The 19,213-nt window shown below is 41.5% G+C and overlaps 1 protein-coding gene across 1 annotated transcript; it reads right to left on the reverse strand.

Annotated features, from left to right (window-relative positions):
• Positions 1 to 271: 271 nt before the first annotated feature.
• On the reverse strand, positions 272 to 18,968 carry snrkb (SNF related kinase b). Its single transcript, XM_005950915.3, has 5 exons — positions 18,646 to 18,968; positions 16,474 to 16,831; positions 15,965 to 16,359; positions 5,393 to 5,534; positions 272 to 3,375 (listed from the first exon to the last, which is right to left on the reverse strand). The coding sequence occupies exons 2-5, from the start codon at positions 16,707 to 16,709 to the stop codon at positions 2,292 to 2,294; spliced, it is 1,857 nt and encodes a 618-aa protein (XP_005950977.1). The 5' UTR covers positions 16,710 to 16,831; positions 18,646 to 18,968; the 3' UTR covers positions 272 to 2,291.
• Between the last annotated feature and the right edge of the window lie 245 nt (positions 18,969 to 19,213).

Consider the following 19,213-nt stretch of genomic DNA (forward strand, 5'->3'; position numbering starts at 1 on the left):
TAGTACTCCCTGTGATCCAAAAACTCTGGTCACAGAAGCCCCACCTACCTGCTATTTGCATCTTTTGTTTTCAAGGAGCAGCCAATCAGAAGAAAGTTGCATTAAAGGGTGAGAAGCTAAAACAGCTTGTTTCAGTGGATCGGTAGTAAGGATTTTATGAACTGTGAATCAAGTAGAGAATAAAAACATAAAGGTGGAAATGAGCTTTTCAAGAAGAGCATTTTGTTTTCAATGCGAGTTTCTGTGAAATAAACAGACTGCACACCATCCATCCTGCTGACTTATTCCATTTTAATAAATAAATACAGAAAAATAAGTTCATGGCTCCATAGAGATGTGGTCCTAGTTATAATGCAGGTCAGTAGACAGAGACACACTGAGGAAAGACAGGCTGCAATCACACAGAAGCAAATAATTTTATCCCTCTACTGCACAGATTTTATGCTTCCACGGCTGATGAAACATGAGCGATAATCAGATTTCACGTGACGGCCGCTCTTTATGTAGGTGGGGAACCAATGATGGCGGGTCCTGATGAGAAATCCAATTTGTTGAGCTCATGAAGCTGCAGTGACTGACAACAGCAAGCTCTGGTTACTGAACTATAGGAGCAAGATGTAGCTTATTGTACAGCTTTGACCTTCTGTCACCCCACAAAACATTACACCTTTGTATTTGCGTCGAAAAGGAAAAAATACAGAACACACAGAGCCATTGTATGTCAAAATAATCCCACATGGAGAGTCTCCTCGGCTACACAATAACAAGCCATTGTGGTTGGGGCCGAATGATCAACGAATCTAGCCATCCAGTCCCCGGACACCGCTTGTTAAAAGCTGCCAGCTACAGTAGTCGTACTGTGTGCAATTCATTATTCAGTGGGTTACCTCAAGGTAATTACAGTCACACGAGAACATAGAAACAACGACTGTCCCGTCAGGTCCAAGACACGTGGAGGTATATTGTGATAAATGACAGTATTAACATGCGCAAAGTCACATATCTCTTTAGAGAATTCATATCTTTGTCACATTATAAAAAAAATTAATCAAGGAACATCATATCTGCTCATCCAAAATAATAATAATAATAATAATAATAAAAAAAGTTACCATGTTTAGCAGAATTAAAAAGAAAAATGGAAGATCTGCATCCCAATCAGTGACCAGTGAGTCTAGAAACACTTTATATGGTAAATTAGGACAAGCCATTCTATTAATATATATTTATATATGTATGAAACAAGGATTAAGAGGACAGGAAATCATATCATCTCTGTCCTATCATATCATAACAGTCTCAGTCTTTCTTTACAACAGCTTATAATAAGAGCTTTCAAACACAGGCAGGATGTGCAAAAGGAAAGTAGTGCTACTCTGCAGCAGAATCAGATTCCAAATAAAGCGCGTAGACGGTCACATAATACATCTGTGCATCCCAAAAAAATCTGCAGCTATTTTAATAATTATCTGTTTTTCTCCAACAAAAAAATCCAACAGTCGATGTTCTCATGATGTCAAATCTGTCTATTTTTTTAAAACCTCTTTTTTAGTCTCAATTTAAAGAGAATTCAGGTTTTGGTCCACTGGTCAAACACCCTTTCTGATAAAATAAACAAATCCATCATAATATTTGGCTGACTGATCAATAATAAAAATAACACTTGCAGCTCTAGTTTAAAGGTCCGTCTTATACATATGTAATAAAATAAGGAATCTGTAGAAGATAATCAATTAATGACTTTCAGAGCTTTTGCAGTCGAGACTAAAATGACACCGCTGTGATGTGAAGTATGAATCCATTTTATCCTGTTAGGCACCATCAAACAAATAAAATGGACTTTAGCTTATTCAATAAAAACTGCTTGTGGTTATCAGATCTCTCTCTCTTCTCTCTCCATCACCTTCTTTCTTCAGTCTCCCAAGTTCATATACAGTTAGGTCCAGTAAAGTTTCTAAGCTACACATTGGAAACACTCTCGTTTAGTTCTGTGGTGGCTCCTGTACACAGCAGCAAAGGGACGAGGTTCTACTAAGTTTGACTACTGTTCTCAGCACCAGCTCTCTGGGTGTTTACCAGACGAGCAAAGTGCTAGGGCGGAGTGTTTGCACGTATGAAGCTGTACACGTTCCTTCATGTACACTCAGCGGCAGAAAGCCTCAGCAGCGAGCTCAGCGGTCTGCCGCTTCACGCGATTTGTTCTCGGTAGCCGATGACCCGCGGACTGCTAAACAGCCCTTGTCTCCCTAATGTGGAAGCAGCACAACAAATATCGCCGGGGCCGGTTTCACTTAGAGCACGTGGCAGCAGTTGTACTGAGCCAGCGGCAGGATCTTGGGCTTGTTGTGTGTCGGTATGTTGAAGGCCAGAGCTTTCTCACACAGAGGAAACTGAAAGAGACGCTCACGAAGCTTCACGCTGTGCCGTTTTCCCTGCTCCACCCTCGGGGCAGACTCCTCCCGGGTCGTCGCTGCGCTGTGGGGCTGACACCTGTCTGTTAAGAGGTCATCTCTACCGCTTTCTCCTCCCGTGTCGCCTTCTCGTCCTCCTCGTTGCACCTCCATCTTGTTCCGCCTGGCGGAGGACACCGGGGAGTGACGGGGGTCAGGTTTAGGGAGAGGAGGACGGGGTTTGTTGGTGTTGTTGTTGGGTTCCACCTCCTCGTCCTTTCCTTCCTCTCGGGCTGTGATGTCATGCTGGCCCTGACAGCACGGCACACCCAAAGCCAGCTGGGAGAATGGCGAGACTTCAGGAATCTGACTGACCAGCCTGTCTCCATGACTGACTGGCTGATCTGAAATCACACACCCACTGTCTTCAGTTTTGATTTCTGTCTCCACCTCTGCTTTGTCCCCCTCCTTCATCACCTCCAATGAGCTTCTTAACTCTTCCTCTTCACTGCTGTCTTGACTGTCTGCTCCATCCTGTGTCTTTTTAGTTTCTCTTTCTGGCTCTCCCTCTAGTAAAGAGGCAGAGCCTTCCCCTTCTTTTATCATACTTTCGTTCTCTTCCTCCTCCTCCTCCTCCTCCTCCTCTTCTTCTTCTTCCTCCTCCTCCTCACAGATCTGCTGAAGTGCAGGAAGGTTCTTGGTGATGGGAGGCTCTTCAGCTGGAGGTGGACGCAGGGTGAAGCTGAGGCTGGGCTGCCACGGAGCAGGGAAGGGCTTTTCAGACGATGGCCTTGCAGCGAGTAGATCCCCGCACTCAGGCACTCCTGAGTGGGGAGAGCTGGGAGAAAGGGCCCCTGAGAGCCAGTGCGGTGGGGCCTCTGGACTGAGGAGGGCATTATCCAACCCCTGGAGCCAGTGGTGAGCCTCAATCTCATCAAGTGAGGAGCGGCGAGATGGATCTTTCTGCAGCATCCTGGAGATCAGACTGACAGGAAAGACAGAGAATTTTATTGTTTGATGGAGCTGATGTAAACGTCTGTTATACTTTAAGCGATAAGCTTTTGGAGCGACTGATTTGACACAGAAAACGGCCTGATTCTGATCTGATCTGATCTAGGCCATCGGCACACTTATTAAAACCCGTATGTCCAGAAGGATCTTCTGTTCTATTCAGCTCCTCTTCTCAATTGAAACACACCATTGTGTGACCGAGGGCAGAGTCATATGACAAGTGCCGGGTCAGATGTTCGAGGATGTGTTTGCTGCTGCAGATAATCTTACAAAAACCACAGGGCAGAGAGTATTTATGGCTGTTGCCTTTTTAACCTCAGAAGACCGAAGACAAGCTGGAAAAAACCTTTGGGGAGGAAGATGGAAATAAAGCTTCTGTTTTGTTTTTTTTTACACACACACTCTTTGGTATTCAAGGCTAAGGCCCTTGACTCCCCACTTGTGATGTAAATAAAAAACGGTGTGTAAACGATGTATTTCTAATGGTGCCTGTGTCGTACGGAAACGGCTCGATGATGACAAGAACCGTGAAATGAGCCTAAAAAGTGGCGTGCTGCTGAAAGTCAGATTTATTGTTGGTTTACTGGCCAGTAATCTGAACTTCCCTCTTTCATAACACAGAGAACAAAAAAGATTGGTGCTTGCACAGCATTACAGTCAGATGGAGGTCTGGACTTTGACACCTTGATTCTTTTCTTTTTCAGTCATTCTGTTGTAGATTTGCTGCTGTGCTTGTAATCACTGCCCCACTGAATGACCCAATTTTCTGCAAGCTTTAGCTGATGCACAGATGGCCTTACATTTGACTCCACAACACTTTGGTAAACAAAAGAACCCAGTGTGACATGTCGCTCAGACCAAATTTACATCACATTTTTTTTCAATGACCTTTTCCCTCACAAAAAAACAAGACGATAACTAATAAAAATATTTGCGGTCGCCAATGCGGACCCTCAGACTCTTAGTAGATGCACCTGTGGTATAAATGTCAATATCCTATGTGACTTCCTGCTTGAGTTATGGGATTCTCAAGTTTTTCAGAAAATTTGACCTCTGACCCTTTGATCGAGATCATTGAAATTTGAACTTGTTTAGGATATTTAGTAGTAGTCAATATCATAATCCTGCGTTGCCTCGAGTTATCGTGTTCACGCCGCCTGCTCAGCTAAGGGGTAAAAATGAATGCACAAGGACAAAAAAAAAAAAAAAAAAAGATGACGTGTACTGACACTTTTATCAACAAATTAAAACAAGATGAAAATATCCTCCAGAGACCAGATCCAAGATCAGAGATCAAACTAATGAAGTTATGTAGAAAGGTTTGGAAGTGATCCAATCAGAGGTAATCTCCTTGTGAGTGGGGGCGTAACATCTAGCTCCCAATTCTCTCCTTTTCTCATAAAAAAAAAAAACCCACAACAAAATTACATCAATGTGGACAACAGGCAAGAAAATACATATCTGATTTTTGAAAATTAATGTTGTGTATTTGAATTGACTTATTAGGATTTGAGAACTTCCACGTTTATGTTGACAGGACATCCTGCAGAGGTTTTAACTGGGTTTGGAGGTGTTAACGCTGTCCCGATGTTAACCCAGTTTGTGTGTTTTGGTTCAGACTGTTAGGAGTGAAGGTAAGATTGTGAAGACAGATGTGCACCTGTGAGCTGTATTTTGTTTCCGGATTAGCAAAACTAAAGACCCAGAAGTTTCTGTGTTGCAATGTCTGGGATGATTCTCACACTGTTAGGGAGAACTATATGTGCAGCAGGGTAATGGAGCCTTTGAGGAAACTAGGACACTGAAATTATTCAGTGAAACGCACGCTAATGAGATGATTTTACGGTCAGCAGATTTTTAACTCATCTACTGAACAGCAGAACCCTCTGGCAGAGAAATCAAAAATAAAGCATTCAGAATAATAAAACCTTTTTCTTCCTCTGAAGATCTGGCCTGAGAGGACCTTGATTGTAAGCTAAGATTTTACTCACTCTCTGCACTCGTCAGACACATGTTCAGGAATGGAGTAACGACAGTCCAAAATCATGACCAGAGTCTCGCTGTCGTTGGTTTCCTGGAAGGGAGGGACTCCACACACCAGCATGTAGAGGATCACCCCCAGAGACCAGATATCTGGAACACACACACACAAAAATCACAAAAATTAGCCTTAAATAGCAAATAATTTCCAGACTGAAAATAGCCTCCCATCCCTCTGCTCTCTCATCATAGTTAGAATACTCCGAGCTCCACGGGTCAGATAGGGTATTTAAAAAAATTGCCTTTTTGAATGTAGCTCTACTCATTGATCTCAAGTGGTCTCCTGTCTGCCTTAGAGCAGCAGTGAGGTCTAGGGTCAGGGTACACACAACAGAGCAGGTCAGATTAAACTACTGCATTCCTCAATGACGTGAAACAATCTAAGAGGAAAGCTTGTGAGTAACAGCTGGATTTCCGGTTTTTAAGAGTCAAAACTTTAAGCGCTAAGCTGTAGACAACTCGGCTAAGCGCTCCTGACCCCGACTGTAAAACCACATTCACACATGCCCGGGCTTCCTGACCGACAGCACTGCTGACAGCGTGCCCTTTTCCCGTCTCCTCCCTTTCCTTCCCCTTTTCCACTTGCCTACCCTCCCTCTCCCGTCCTGATGTAGCAAGAGGAAGTCGATTCACACTCAAAACGGCCTCAGTGAGGCAAGAACACAGCAGCCGGGTCAAGGAAACTCACGCAAGCTGAGGAAAGCGATCTGAGGGCTGAAGGCCATAACAAACAGATGGCTTGTTGTGGTGTTGTGCTATTCTGAGAATGAACTCCCTTCTATCTTTTATGCCTCTTCTCGTGTTGCTTCCCAAACACTGGAAAAAAGAACACTGAACACTGTTTGCATTGTGTGCCAGCCCCAATGTAACACTGTAAATATCACAGATCGTAAATCTTCATCGCTAAAACCTGTCTCTGCTGATATCCCGTTTCCTTCGTGTGCGACCTAAAGGGTAATTAAAGTGGTCTGACCTTGATTTTACAGCTTTTGCTGCTAATCTTTCAGTTTTCCCCTCCACTGTGGATTCTTCAGGGAAGACTGCGCTCCACATATAAAGCTATTAAAACTAATTTTTTTAAGCGTATTTACATATCTTTTGTGTTCTTTCCTGCAGAAGAATTACAGCTGTGAAACCGAGACTGAAACTATGATACAAACACTTGTCATGCCTGTACTGCGATACCTCTGAGGGGCTGTTAATGCATGGTTAAAGCAGGCGAGGTCTGGTAAAAGCCGTAACGCTCGTCAGAATTCAAATAACTACATTCAAAAACATTGACCGTTCCAAGGGGCGAAATCCTAAAGACTTTAGTGCCTCAGCTTCTTAACTATCAATCCTTCATTAACCAGCTCATATTACTTGTCCTTTAATTCAGCTTAAGGCTCAACCTGTGACATCAGTGATATCACAACATGAACAATAATCTCGGTTCAAACTAACTGTCCACACCAGTAATAAAATATTAAGCTGTACTCCTGACTGTGAGAAAGACAATCATCACTGGTTAATGAGGTTGTGTTATGAGATAATGAACTAAGGGGACACAGCGTGCTCATTTAGTAACATTTGTCAGTGACACAACCAGTTTAAATCTGAAGAGAACTGACGTTTAAAAAAATGAACATCACGCTGTATCAAAAGAGACTTGATATTACTAAACGAGACCAAAAAGTCATCCAGAAAGATACTTTGTTGCAAAAGCAGACAGTTTGATCAGATTTCTCTATTTGAATTTAGTTGAAAAATGCCAAGAGACATGCATAAAATAGCAGTTTTGTACCTACAGGATGATTACCAAAGAGGGATTAGCTGAAAACTTACCATATTTCAGCAAAATAAATTTGAGGAAATTGGACAAAAAGAAGAAGTGGGAGTCCCTTAAATCTATCAGCAACACAGAAACAGTATCTGAAAATCATGACCTTAAGAACCAGGAAAACAAAAACAAAAAACAAAGACCCGCCTTACACTGTATTTCCATTTATGTTTGCATATGTCAATAAATTGCTGCCTCGATTTCCCTTTTTCTTAATGAAACAAAGAAATGAGTACAAATAAAACAGTAGTAGTACAACAAGTGCTTTTTAGAGTTTAGTTATGTTATGTATGACAATCGCTTCGTCTTTTGAAATTAATTAATTTACACATATACCCCAGCTATTTTTTATTTTTATTTTGGAGGGCTTTTTCAAAACTTTTACTAGTTGACAATAAAAGGGAAAGAGTGGGAGAGAATGGACTTGGGCCGTAGGCAGACTGGTTTTTAGATCTGAGACACATTGAACAGATTGGAGAGACTGAGATAACCAAAAAGCACCACTGAACGACACAAGAAATCATTCCTGCCTGTGGCCATCTCCCTGTACAACTCCTCCATGTAATACACTGTACACACCGTAATAGCTCCACCCTTTGCACATGCTCTACAGTAAAATAACAAATGTCTTACAGGTTAGAGTTAAATGTCAATCATATATATTTCACCTCTATAATAGTCTTGATATTTAAGTGATTTGTATATATTAGTGATCTTTCTTTGTAATATATCATATTATTTAATTAGGTTAGTCTGTTACTGTCTTAGAGCAACTGTAACCCACACAATTTCCTTAGGGATTAGTAAAGTATTCTGATTCTGATTTTAAAGGTTATTGCATTCAGTGCTAACAGACACATGCTAACACGCTACACACAAATGTTTTGTTTCCAGTAAAAAATAAAAAAAAAAAAAAGATTCAATGGAACAAAGTGAATCAGCAATCTGCCGATTCGATTTGTTCCATTTAAAGCACCGGATGCACATGTTCGAACTCTTTACCCTTTGAAATCCTACTAGGAGTAACCTGGTATCTGTCATATTTCAGGCCTGCTTATAGGACGAAATGTTTGCACCAGAAGTAAGTAAATGTGGTCTCTGATGACCACATCCTATGGGGTAGCTGCATAGGCAAACCACATAATTGTCAAACTTTATGCAATAGTTCAATGAAACTGGAGAGATGTCCCACACTGGTGCTACAAGAAAGACGAGCAGTAACCACAATAAATAACATTTATACGGAAAATGTGGGGGAGGTTTAGAGTTAATAATAAAAATGACACATGTATTACCTGAGACTGCTAGACTGCTAACCATAACCCTGAGATGCTCTTTGTTTCCTAAATATCGACATCCATTTCTCAGAATTGAAGCCCTTGTGGACACAGCACACTTGCAGTGCAATCAGTTTTGCAACTAATTTAGTTCACATTAGTTTAAAATAACACATAATAGTGGACATGTTTTAGGCACAGATAATCCTGAAACTGCAGAGATGCAGTGTGCCTGTAGCTACACACACCATTATAATAACACAAAACAAAACCCTCCTTATTAAATCCTGAGTAAGTCAGACATAAAAGGATTTCAAAAATATTTTTAGGAGTATAATAAAACATTGTGGTACATTCAAATCCTCCTCCATCCAGTGATTCTCACATGTAACAGCCCCGTATGTGATCAGACATCCAGCCATTGTTCCACATTGTTCTCATGACAGTCCAAACAAGAGCCCTCAGTTCTCACCACACGACTATCGCACGCACGCTCATGCACACGCTAATATTGGTCCAGGGACGTATTATGCAACAGGGAGGAGAAACCACTGAGTGCTGGGAGTGTACTTTTCTCTGCTCACTGGGGAATATCACACATTCTTACCATGCATTAGTGGCCTGCTGACAGCACAAAGATCAACAGCAGACACACACACATACATCCATACAAAGTAAACACAAACCAGATGCAGATATAGGCTGAATCACATTAGAAAATAAGTTAAACTATGAAAACTGTTGCGATACAAAACCTCGTGCACAGAATTCACTGCAGCTTCAAAGAGTTAATGACTGATCTGTGGTTCTCTACTGGGGCCATCTCCTTTTAAGTACACTTTTCAAGGCCAAATACGTCAGAAAGGGTCAGCACAGCTGACTCGTTTCCAACGGGTCCTCAAGTTCAGACTAAATATAAATGCAGCCCTTTTTTTGCCCACATTTGGCCAGCATGAAAAATGCTGTTAGATCATCAGTAACTGATGAATACACAGTATTACAGGAATTTCTCATGATCTTGGGAAATGTTATTATTTTGATATGATTATCTTCTAAGTCTTTCATAAAAATCTTGATAAGGAAGGAAGTTGTCAATACATGAAAATACATACTCATATTATTTTAATAACTGTGAAGTCATCTGGTGTGGTTACCTTGACATGAAACTGTGTTACTTCAAAAGAAATGCAGTAATAAACTTAAAACAATACTAAATAACAACACCAGCCAAAATGCTAAATTGGAACATTAATGAAATAATGTGACAGTTTTTATAAAAATTTTTTGCAGTGCGTATCAAAAATTCAGGCAAATTACATTTAGCGAACTATTCTGGACCAAAACTGGCATTCATACAGATACTTTTCAGGTTGTTCTGGTAAATGTAATTTTACTAATATTGCTACTGAATCATGTGTTCATCCCCTTAAAACAAATGTGAAGCTTACAGTGAGCAGACTGGAGAGTCCACACAAAAGTAGCTGAACTAGTCAGGAAGTACAATTCCCCCCTTAAACACAACAGAAAAGTATTCAAACAAGGTTTTGCTCTGTAGGCACTCTTATGACAAAGTCAGGAACTTATTTTGCTGTGCCATTGATATCTTAAAATAGAGACCAGTTGGTGACCTCCTTGGAAATCTCTGGGAAAAATGTCTATATAAGAACAGTCTCAACTGACTGGTGAGTGGCTGCTGCACCAAAACCCTGCTAATGACTGCTTTAGTTGCTAACAGATTGCTGCTGTTGCCTTCAGTTTGCATGACACGTACCGATTCGTCTGCAAATGCTCGCTATTTTCTCACCAAACTATAGTGACACTGTAAACACCTTCAAAATAAAAGTTGTATCTTACTGCTGCAACCAACACATTTGGTCACAATTTCACTGCCATTTGATGAGTAATACAAAGTACTGGTGACCATGGCAACCTGCAGGCAACCTAAGCAATTGCAAGGAGGTTTTCGGTGCAGCACTGTACACTTTTTTTGTGACCAATTCAGCTAGCAATTTCCAGAAATCTCCAGAAGCCACTGGCCAACTGGCCATGTAATCAACCAGTAACTACCAGATATCTCCACCTCAGATAATATGCTGGTTGCCGACAGGTCTCCAGGCCTGTGTGACTGAAGCCTTACACTGACTACTGAAGTTTAACACATTAAGAATGTATTTATTTATTCAGAATAGGATGATGCCATTTAAAATACTTTAGCAATCAATTTCATTTATGGATATGCCATCAGTTCATTAAATTAACAGAAAATTTCCCCCCGCCCTGGTATCACAGAAAGCCATGTTGCTTTCATGTTGCTCTCTTATCCAACATGAAATTCTGAAATACTGGAATTTTAAAAAATATGCCAAAATGCATGTTTAATGTTGAATTCCTATTAAAAGAAAGTGCATCATTTTCCTGGATTGAGATGGTCAGGTGGGAAGCGTTTGCTGACCTGACACAGAATAACCCTTTAGGCTACTTTCGGGCGGGTGACAGCAAAGACTGTTTAAAAGAACAAGAAAAAAAAAAGTTGAAAAGCATTTCTTAGGTCCTAAGAGAGAGCCATTACAAATCACATGCTGTGCCCAGAAACATCGACTGATGCACACTGTTGCACAATATTCCCCCCAAGAAGGATGCATCTGTTTTTGGATTTAGTTGCTAAGAGATAATCTGTTCACTGCACCATTATACTTCCTAGTATGTGTCAACGTTGCTGGTGCTGTGGTTTTCAAGCTTTGGAAAAGTACTTGTTGCTACAAACAGTCAAGCAGCCTTGAGGTTGATATGAAAACACCAACAAAGAGGTTTTGTGCGGAAAACCTCTCGGTAAAGAAGCTCTTCCTTGGTCTAAAATAGGATGTTCAGAGGGGGCTTTACATGTGCTACTCCCCACTGGGTAATGAGCAGTCATGACCCTCCACCCTAAAGCAGACAAATGAGTGGTGTGTATGATGTGGCAGCCAGATACAAAGACTTAACACATTTGTCAACACTGGAGAGCACATCAAAGAGTTCAAAGCCACCTGTAACCCCCAGATTTCATTACTGTTTCTCACTTACTAAGCACTGTATCTAGCATGTAGGTATTTAGAGAATCTAACTGACACAAAAAAAGCCCATACATTTAATGTTTCAGTCTGTAAAAAAGCAGCTTTTCCTCTATCACATTTGGGGGTTTTTTCTGATTATGCCATCTTTATAACGTTAGTGCATTTTGCTGAACCCTTCCATGGCAACCAGCTGTCAGAAACACAAACATTTGTAGCTGACTCTCAGAATAATCAGCCAAAAGCAGAAGTTCCTCCTGTACAGAACATACCCGACCACTTTAGCTCTTCCTTTTTTCTTATCTGACATTTCCCGCAACTATATTGCACAGCCCTACTCTTTGTCATAACTCACCTCTTGCTGTCATATTTACATTTGTTCAGGAAGAGCTCTTTCCCACACTGATAAGCTACTATTTTTGTCCTCTTTAATTTATGACAAACTAATTCTCATTAGCCAGTGACTGGGAAAAATAAGGAAAAGACCCACATATATCGTTAACACGATGACCTTGGTCTGTGAAGCCTAACAATTACACTTAGAGTGCAGAAAGCGTACACACATGCACGCACACGGTAAAGGGCAGATATTATGTAACTGCAGTGTTTATCTTTTTCAAAGGCAAGAAGTCCTGCAGACATTCCTGCCTCTACTCTAAATCATATGACCGTCATCAAACACCAGCACCACGTCTTCAATCAAGCTGCATGTTAACTATTGCTGGGCTGCAGATTTTGAAAGTTTTACAGTATATTAGGGTTTTATTATGATTATTATTATTATTAATAATAATAATAATAATAATAATATGACTTTTGAACAAGACAACATTTTTATTGGTTTATAATGCTTCACTCTGCTGTTAGAAGGTTTTAATGTCATCATACATAAAGAAACAATAAAACCAATTAAACCAAAAAAGTAAATAATGTACTCATATGCTTTCATTAACAAACATTAACATCTGACAAAGGGCTAGTACAGAGCCAGTCCTTAGCAGGATGCCTGTTATCTTCTTCTGCCAGATACAACACCTCTTATTGTTGCTGCTGTTTTTTTAAACACAGTCAGCATACAGCAAGCTTATTAGTGTTGCAGCGTTGGTACGATCTCCATTCGGAGTTCTTCAAAACTTTCTGTACACTTTTTATCATCATGCATGATCTCGGCCTCACTTGATTCCCTGTCGCTGTGTAAGGAGGAGCTCTGAGCTCAGAAGCAGAAAGAGCTCTCATCCTTCATCCTCCGACTTTACAGAATGTTATGCTATCTAGGTAGCAAGCATTGCCGAGCATGCTGCATGGTGTCTTTCAAATTATTGCCCCCCTGAAGAGAAGTTTCAGATTATTAGCTGCTGCTTTATATTGCTTTTTGTACCACATAACTAGAACTGTGGGTAAGAAGGCTGAACAGTTAAAATAGATCCCCTCTCCCCTGCATGTCAGTCCAATATTATAGTACATGTAAGCCCCTTGAAAAGCCACAGAAGCTGCTTTGTCGATTTACTGGTTTGGTGACATCCTGTATAAAGTTATCAGATGTACATCTAGTATACTTTCAGGCTTTAAAGTATAAAACAAAATCCCCACAGCAGCCTGATTATATCAGACTGAAATATCAAACGGACACAGACTGCAGTCTGTGTGTGCGCGCGCAAAGATAGGTTTATGAGTCATCTTACTAAGCTGAGATCACTGAGGGACATCTCTTCTTCTGTGCAGCTCAGGATTACGACAAACATTCATGAATATATAGATGCATGTGTGCACGGAGTGATGGAAGTGTACATTTCTGTCAAAGTGACGACATAAACATGAAATCTACAGTTTGAGTCACACTAAGACGAGCAAAAATAGAACAGAAAAATGCGCTTCGAGTCAAGTGAAGCAGAAAACAGGCTTAAAGGATGTAATAATAATAAATGGATTTCAATGGACGCCCTTCGAGTGGACGCTTTTAGAAACAGGAAGTGACATTAAAAAGGAACTAATGCAACTTGTAAGTTATGCTGAAGTTATGTGTGCGTGTGAAAAGATTCTTCAGATCACAATTCTCATCTTTACGACACCCATAAACAATATAGCAAATTCAAAGCACTGGTTTCTTAAAATACAGTTTTTCTTGTTTTGATCCATTTACATGTGCAAATGTCAGTAAAAGCCCTTCTGCAAGAGCACAAACTATTTTACATTCAAGACAGATGCATTTGTAGTTGACAGAACGGCAACCAGACCTTGCCGAAATCCAGCCTATTCCAGCTTAGCAGATAAGACCACCGACATCCCTGAAGCCCACATGCTGAGTTTGCCTGCCCCCCCCCGGGATGCGCAAGACCAAATCCCTCAATTCTCCTTCTGTTTCTATAAACTCAAATCCCACAATCTATCTGCCGGCTTCACCTCTAAACTCCCACAAATCCCAACAGTACAGAGCAGCCTTTCTAGTAAGGATAAACAGTGATGCACAGTAGTTTCTCTATCTGCTATCTGTCTCTGTCCTCATCTCCCTCTCGCACACATACACACACACACAAATGCTTGTTATGCAGAGTGGGGGCATGCTGGTGAGCTGCAGTGGTTGGTTCCTCTGCAGAACGTGCCCAGTTGGCTCATGACTGGCTGGCTTGCTTAGACTGACCCAGATACACACACTAATCCTCAACGGATATACAAACACACACACACAGACAATTGCATACTAGCACACAAATATGGAAGAGACACACTGAGACACAAGGAAATGCACAGGGATACCTACACAGGGTCAAAGAGACAAATATGGGCACCTACTGTTCACCCACACAAACAGTTGGGCTCACGGAAACAGACAATACAGGCTTGTTGGTGAATTTTGACTGTGTTAGCAGTTTGTTGCAGCTGCATCAAACACAATCAGTAATTTTTCCACCCATTGGCAACAGCACATGACAAAACAGCTTCATCTTATCTTACCTAATCTGCTGACTCTACTGTGTGAACAAAAGATCTTCAACAGCCGTCAACCAGACTTTAAAAAAGTAAGTTTTTCTAAACTACTTAATCTAAGGTTAAGAAAAAGAAATGTTAAAATCCTCAGACGAAAATGTATATTTTAACAACTTTGCTCCCATGACGAATGGGTAAAATCTGATGTGGGTGCCGACAATGATAAGGCGTCTGGTAGAAAGCTACTGAATTTACCCTCAGGCAAGTTTGCTCTGCTCAGAGTGGAAAATAATTAAATGACATGAAACAGATATTGAAGCCTCGATGGCAAAATTACACATGCTAATCAAAGAAAAGAAAGACTTTGATGCTGCATGCAACCTCTGGGCATCGCTCAAAAGTATAGAGGCCTTTAATCGTTTCATTTTTTGAAAAATCTGTAAATTTGTTTCTCTATTAATCGATTTTACGAGAAAAAAATAGAGCACACTGACTGCTTTAATTTCTCCGTCGTGTATGTGTTAGAATGCATAACAACTTAAGCATTCCAATACACAAAACAAAGTTCATTATCACATATTTAAGGAGGTAGAACTGACCAATGTCTGCTATTTACACTTTAAAAATGTTCAAGTTTGATAATACAAACACTCCAGTGCAGTTTGTGCTCACCTGTCTACTTATGAGCCCCTGTCACTGGTTTTACTGGACTGCGAGTTTTTCCCACTGTACTTTAAAGGGCCACCCAGATATATTTTGTTTATTATTGACACTTTATATAACTGAGACAACAACTACCTACAGTCTTTCCTGGCTAGTGTGTCTGTAGAGACATGCATGTTGCTATTATGGTGGTTGTTCAGCTGTCTCGAGGCTTTCGTTCAGCAGCCAGATGGACTCCAGCTTCACTATCTTGGAGTGCATAGTCCTTTTTTCTGTTCTGGAGATCTGAGGTAAGCTGGAGGCTTGCAGAGCAGGCCAAGAAGGCAAGCTAGTCCATCCAAAGGATGAGGAACTCACTGTCGAGGCAGCTGATTACTGCCTCATTAAATGTAGATATAGAATTAATGACTACAATATAATTATTTACTTGGAATTTATTTAGGAACACAAGGAAGTATTGTGTGAGTATTGTGAGTATTTCTGTGGGATATATCATAAACCTACTAAAAATACTCTTACATTCTACCACTGTTCAACGGTTTGTCAAATATTGTTTTTCCCCCCTCAAAATATTACCATAATAACAGAGTATAAAAACAAAGCCAACAAAGCGGATATTTCTAAATATGATGATGTTATATAAGACTAATTTGCATTTTATGTTTGCCTCCCTTTGTCCAGGTTTGCCTGGAAGCTTTAAAATCTCTGATCTCAAGCTCAGCGCTTAAAAAACAAAACAAAATAACAACACATAGATACAAAAAAGAAAATAAATTTTCTCTGTCTCACCCACAGCCGGAGCATCGTACTCTTCTCCCAACAGAATCTCAGGAGCAGAATATGCCAGCGACCCACAGCTGGTGGCCAGCATCATCCCGGGCTGGAATAAGTTGCTGAACCCAAAGTCAGTGAGCTTGACGGCGCCTTGCTGAGGGAAGAAAACCACGTTCTCAGGCTTCAGGTCCCGGTGCACTACGTGCAGCTGGTGGCAGTAGGACACAGCACGCACAATCTGGGCGAAGTGACGCTTGGCGGTGACCTCGGCCACGCCTCCCTCGTGGCGGAGGATGTAGTCGTAGAGGTCACCACCCTCAGCCAGTTCCATCACCAGGTAGAGAGTGGTGGGTGTGTCGATGACCTCGTAAAGGCGAACCACGTTGGGATGCTGCACCCGCCTCATGCATCTGATAATGGAGAGACACATTTAAACAAAGATGGCTTCAACCATTCATCTTGAACAGCAAGCTTCTTAGTCTGAGATCAGTATCTGTTCAATCTTTATTTTTTATCATTCATACCTCACTTCCTGTAAGAGGTGGCTCGTTGCCATTACATCTAGTTTTGTCTTGTCTATCATCTTGACAGCCACCAGTTGCCCCGAGTTGACATTACGGCCCAGTTTAACAACAGCAAAGTGACCCCTGCCCAACGTCCGACCCAGATGGTACAGTCCGCTGAGATCAGAGCGACCAGGGCTGCTCTGCAGGTCCGGATGTTCATCCTGGGAAGCATTTATACCTCCAGAGGAGTCCATATTTGAAACTGAGAGGGGCTTCACAAGGGAGCAGGTGGAAATTGGTTGCGTGAAGGTGTCAAAGACTGAAAAAAGGGAGGGGAGGTGCAAGGCAGCGAAGTTCCTCACTGCTGAAGAGTCGCCTGGTTGGACAAAGAAATGACAACACAATGAAACTAAATTGACTGTGCTGATTATTTTGGCCTTTGGCCCAAAGGGAAAAGGGCTTTCGATGAGGTCAGCTGCTGCCGCTAATGCCTCATCCCATCAGGCACGGGACCAGAAAGAGGCTGATATTAAACATCGCTTAACGAAAGGCACAGAAAACAGGACACGGTTAAATTAAGTAGCGAGGACTAGATTAGAGTGTAGCAGAATTACAGTCTAGCAATAAGAGCAACAGAGTGTAAAATATTGTGTTATTGTCTGAGGGGCTGCGTTTGGCTCCATCTCAAATAACACCATCAAGCACAAATGGCACGCTTAATCAATACTGTAACAAGAAACCATAATGTACATCTGTGCGCGTACGCGAGTGTGTTTGTGTGTCATTAGTTCGGTTAAGAGGGTCACAAGGTGGCAATAGACCTGATGATATCATCATTATATCATCCCCAGCTTCACTGCTGCTTTCTTTTGATTTTTATTAGGTTATTCAGTTGGAGGAAAACAGGTAAACACACGGATGGGAGTTCATCTATAAAGGTGAAAAACAGAAAAATAAAGTAGATGTTGTTCAAAGTTACTAGAAATTAAATCTTTGTTGTGTGGGAAAACTTTAAGCCCAGTAAATTAAAAAAAAAAAAAACGTTGTTCTACACCTCTGAAGTATCCATTGGCAGCTAATAGCCCCTTTAGTGAATAAAACCTTAAAAAAAAATTGTAAATACTGTTTCTTAGGGGTTGTTTTGCATCTCTGTAGGTACTCTGTATCTGTAGTTATTCCATAATTTCTGTAGAGTCCCTTTGCTTCACGGTGTGATTGTTCTTTTGTGCCTACCTGCAATTCAGTTTTTTACATTTCTGTTTTCTTTTTGATTTCGTTTCAGTTATTTCCCAGAGTCTGCTTGCTTTCAGTTTAGTTTTTAGTGTTAAAAATGTAGCTAATATTGTTTTTTTTCCACCAAACTTTTAGCTTTTATTTTTCTCACGCCGTAGTTGTTTTCACAACTTTTTTCTTCCCATAAGCAGAAGAAACTTTTGCATCTCTTTGTATCTCTAAGTGCTTTTCTCTGTGACTTTTCTGTTGTTTTGAGTATCTGCAGTCACCGTGCATCTCTTTCCACAGTTGTTTTTCTCTACTTTTTGTCATGTTGTATCTCTGCAGTTGTTTAACATCTCTTTGCAGTCATTTTCCACTTCTTTGACGGGAGCTTTGAGTGTATTTGGCATCATCTCTGCTTGTTTTTGTGCCTTCTCTCTAACTGTTTTGCATCTCTTTTGAGTTAGCGTTCACTTGATTACACTGACAACTACAACAATCATTTCAAACAAAGGCTCAGAGGACCCTTTTGAGCTATTCTGAGGCAGACATATGATTTTATCAAAACGGACAACTGTTTTTTTCATCTACAACCTTTTATACTATGATTTATTTATCACCAGTATATAACGCAGCATCACTATTATCGGCAGCCTATTTAAAGCCCCTCTGAACAGCTTCTCCGGGCAGAATCAGGCCTCCCTGTCTTAGATATGTGCTAATGTCCTCGGTTGTACAGTTGTATCACATCCACTGCACCCCGTAATCCTGACTCGGGGCTGCCACACTTGTGTTAAGGCCAGCTGTTCTCTTCTTGGCCTCAACTGCAGTCCCGAGTTGGCACACACACGCACGCGCATGTAGTCATCCTCCAAAACAACCATTACCAACAACCTCACGGACACCGACAGAGCTACGGCAGTAAAGTGCCGTTACTGCTGTGAAGATACAGCGGTGGCGGCGGTGCTAACTTACCATTGTCGTGTAAATATCCCGAGTAGCGAGCGGCTCTTTCGGTCACTGCGCGGCTCCACGCTCGGTGTCCCCGCTGAATTCTGCTGTGTGAGTCGGCAGCTTCTTGCTATCTTTCACAACACTCCCATGTTCCCGGTCCATACTTTTCTCATGACCGCCCGCCTCACTTCACACTCTCTCCGTGTCCTCGAGCTCCGCGCCCGCGCGCCCGCTCATCGAGTTGCAGGACGGAACTTGTCGTGCGCGCGCGCGTGTCCGGCTAGCTTTTGACGTCAATGCATATTTCGTCTCGCTCGCTCGCTCGCTCGCGCGGAGCAGCCAGCGGTCGCGAGCCTCTTGTACGCAGTGAGGAGAGGAAAATAACTGAATGGACGCTTCGGAAGTCCAAGAATTATGTAACGGCTGAGGTGTTTTGCTCTGTAAACAGGAGCAGGGAACAAAGAGCTATAGCATAGCGTACTGACAGGACAGGGGCCCCAGGACAGACGCACAGCAGGGCCCTCGACCTTACAAGATATCAAAGATGTCATGAGTCTTTGTGCTGGTTTCGTTTCTCTTTGCAACCGCT

The sequence above is a fragment of the Haplochromis burtoni genome, unplaced genomic scaffold, assembly GCF_018398535.1.
Source record: "Haplochromis burtoni strain Fernald_Lab_line unplaced genomic scaffold, NCSU_Asbu1 Contig_887, whole genome shotgun sequence".
NCBI lineage: Eukaryota > Metazoa > Chordata > Actinopteri > Cichliformes > Cichlidae > Haplochromis > Haplochromis burtoni.